Source organism: Lynx rufus, unplaced genomic scaffold (assembly GCF_022079265.1).
Source record: "Lynx rufus isolate CCGP_SWC_20201006 ecotype Redwood Valley unplaced genomic scaffold, mLynRuf1.p SCAF_9, whole genome shotgun sequence".
NCBI classification, from domain to species: domain Eukaryota; kingdom Metazoa; phylum Chordata; class Mammalia; order Carnivora; family Felidae; genus Lynx; species Lynx rufus.
The window spans coordinates 100909365-100912624 of NW_025814897.1; the positions used below are offsets into that span (position 1 = coordinate 100909365).

The 3260-nt window shown below is 46.0% G+C and overlaps 1 protein-coding gene across 1 annotated transcript; it reads right to left on the minus strand.

Moving 5' to 3' along the window:
* Nucleotides 1-205: 205 nt before the first annotated feature.
* LOC124506033 (olfactory receptor 4C6-like) lies at nt 206-1219 on the minus strand. Its single transcript, XM_047072044.1, has one exon. The coding sequence runs from the start codon at nt 1217-1219 to the stop codon at nt 206-208; it is 1014 nt and encodes a 337-aa protein (XP_046928000.1).
* Between the last annotated feature and the right edge of the window lie 2041 nt (nt 1220-3260).

The following is a 3260-nucleotide window of genomic DNA, read 5'->3' on the forward strand; positions in this document are numbered from 1 at the left end:
GAGGAGGTGAGGCGCTCCAGATGTGGACTTAGAGGCAGTAGAAAGATTAAGTGGAGAATTTTACCACAAGGCAGGATGCTTGTAAAGGCAATGGGAAGCCAAGGAGGGTCGAAATCAGTAGCAGATCATAATCCTTTCACAAATCCATGGTCCTTAAATCCTACATCATAAAGACCTTTATATTGTTAAGAAATCCCTCTGGCCGCTAGTGGAGAATGGACAGTTTATTTCTCACACGTGTCTGAAAGAATTCCTCTTTATGGGAGACATGATGCTCCTCGCATGACACGCACCTGCCAACAAAAGCCCCCCCTTTCCCCCACAGTTTCCCCATGGCAGTTTTCACCTCTGCGTTCCTCAGGGTGTAGATCAGGGGGTTTAACATGGGCGTGATGATGGAATCAGACACGGCCATTGCCTTGTCTATGGGGTGAGTGGCCACAGGCCGCACGTACAGGAAAATGCAGGGCACGAAGAACAAGACGACCACAGTGAGGTGGGAGCCACAGGTCGACAGGGCTTTGCGCCGCCCCGCAGAGCTGCAAGACTTCAGGGAGCAGAGGATGACCACGTAGGAGGCCACGAGGATAAGGAAGATGGTCACACACATCACCCCACTGTTGAGGATGACTAAGAGACCCAGGGCGTGGGTGTCCATGCAGGCGAGTTTCAGCAATGGGAACAAATCACATATGAAGTGATCGATGACATTGGGACCACAGAAGGGTAGTTGATACATGAAGAGAAGCTGTATTGCTGCGTGGATAAACCCCCCGACACAGGCGCCTCCCAGCAGCAGGCGGCACACCCGAGGGTTCATGATGCTCGGGTAGTGCAGGGGCTTACAGATGGCCACGTAGCGGTCATAGGCCATCACGACGAGAAGGATGACCCCCACACCACCAAAGAAATGCTCCGCAAAGAGCTGGGCCATGCAGCCTTCAAAGGAGATGGTAGTTCTCTCGGAGAAGGAGTCCACGATCGTCTTGGGGGCAATGACAGAACAGTAGGTGGCGTCCATGAGGGACAAGGAAGTGAGGAAAAAATACATAGGTGATCTCAGGCTCTGACTCGTGATCACGGTTACCACCATGAGTAGGTTCCCCAAGACCGTGGACACGTACAGGATTAGAAACACAGCAGAGAGCATTTTCCGCAGCTCTGGGTTCTCTGTGATGCCCAAAAGAATGAATTCAGTCGCATTGTTCGGATTCTCCATTTATTGGGTGCTTATACGAGCTCCAGCTGGGAGCTGGAAAACCTAAAAATGCAACATCTGATTTATAATTAGTGATTGTTGGCCTCATGTCTTTCCAGGACCTCAGGGACCTTATTATTTGTTTGTATTCATTTATTCACTATCCAAGCATTTGGATCTTAACAACATGCTAAATGAAGAGTTGAAAAGATAGATACTTCATTCATGCCAGCCTCTCCCATGACATTTCTCCTCTTTCTTTATTTAAATGGTTCTTCCATGTGATATAGTTTTCCTCTTCCTTTTCCTCCCTTTCTTCTTATTAATAGCCACATTTTTTGAGTGCTTATCTTACTCCAGGTACTAGAATAACCCTATGATGTTTTTTGTTTGTTTATTTTGTTTTTTGTTTTTTGTGTTTTTTTTTTTTTTTTTGTTTTTTTGTGTCTTGTTTTTTACAGATGATGGAGCAGACCCTCAGAGTTTAGGAGACTTAGCCAAGGTTGCACAGCTCGTAAGTGGTGAAGCCAGAACATGGGCCACACTTTCTGACTCCAGAATCAGTGCCCTCAAATATCAATATTGCTTCCTTAGTAATTATTCTGTGAGTTTATCATTTGCTAATCCGTGCGCTAATTACAGTGCGATATATTATCCTGTTTTATCTTCAAAACAATCTGAGGTGGGTTATGCTTCCAATGCTCTTTTCCAGATGTTGTGACAGTTCCATTGTAATTCTGTAATTTACCCATCAGTATTAAATGCTCAAAATATACCTAAAAGTTGTGGTTGTATAATACCTGGGTAATATACCTAAACTGAGTAAGATTATACACAGTGATAGTTGATGGGGGGTGGGAGGGAGGGGAGTGTGGGTGATGGGTATTGAGGAGGGCACCTTTTGGGATGAGCACTGGGTGTTGTATGGAAGCCAATTTGACAATAAATTTCATATTAAAAAAAATAAACAGTGATGGTCCAGCAGATCCAGGTCACAACAGACTGACTCAATCCTGAACCAGCCCTAAGTCATTCCTTTTGGTGTCCTCTGTTCCCAAAATGGAGCAAAGTTTCCCGGGGACATGAATGGCAACAATTCGGCAATTCTGCTCTCCTTTTAAAGAAATGTAACACATCTTGGGAAGTTAAATCTCTTACAAGAGGTAAATCTCTTTCTGGAATTTTGATTGCACGGCTCAAGTTGCTAACTACTATGTTCCACTACTTCTTTTCTTTTTTTTTTTTTTAACGTTTATTCATTTTTGGGACAGAGAGAGACAGAGCATGAACGGGGGAGGGGCAGAGAGAGAAGGAGACACAGAATCTGAAACAGGCTCCAGGCTCTGAGCCATCAGCCCAGAGCCTGACGCGGGGCTCGAACTCACAGACCGCGAGATCGTGACCTGGCTGAAGTCGGACGCTTAACCGACTGCGCCACCCAGGCGCCCCTGTTCCACTACTTCTTAAGAGAACAGATGATACGGTGTTTCAAGAAAGTTACTGTTGCAACCCAGAAGAAAAGCTGCAGTGAAGACGTGCCTTGTATACTACTGGGAACTACTTTTTAAAAAAATTCCTTTACTTTGAGAAATAAAGAGAGAGACAATGGGCATGAGAGGAGGAGAGGCAGAGAGAGAGAGAGAGAGAGAGAGAGAGAGAGAAGAGAGAGAGAATCCCAAGCAGGCTCCACACGGGGCTAGATCTCACAACGGTGAGATCATGACCTGAAGTGAAATTCAGAGTTGGACGTTTAACCCACTGAGCCATCCAGGTGCCCCACTCCTGGGAATTTTTAAGCAGAGGATGGCTGCTATACCTTAGGAATTTTTGAGAGTAAGCTTCAACTGATGCGTGGAGTATACCACTGTGTGAACGCTGAGAAGTTCCTCACACAGTTCGGCAACCCCACCCCACCCCACCCCGTGCACAAAATGCAGAGCGCCCACAGGTGACCGTGGCAGTGCCATTTATTCACATTGCTTAACCTCCTCCTCTCCCTCCTGACCCAGGAACTGAGATCTTTCTTGTAAGGATGTTTGTGAATTACAAGGAACACTGACTC

Excerpts from the sequence above, each read along its gene's own strand:
- LOC124506033 (XM_047072044.1), bottom strand. The coding sequence starts at position 1,219 with ATGGAGAATCCGAACAATGCGACTGAATTCATTCTTTTGGGCATCACA.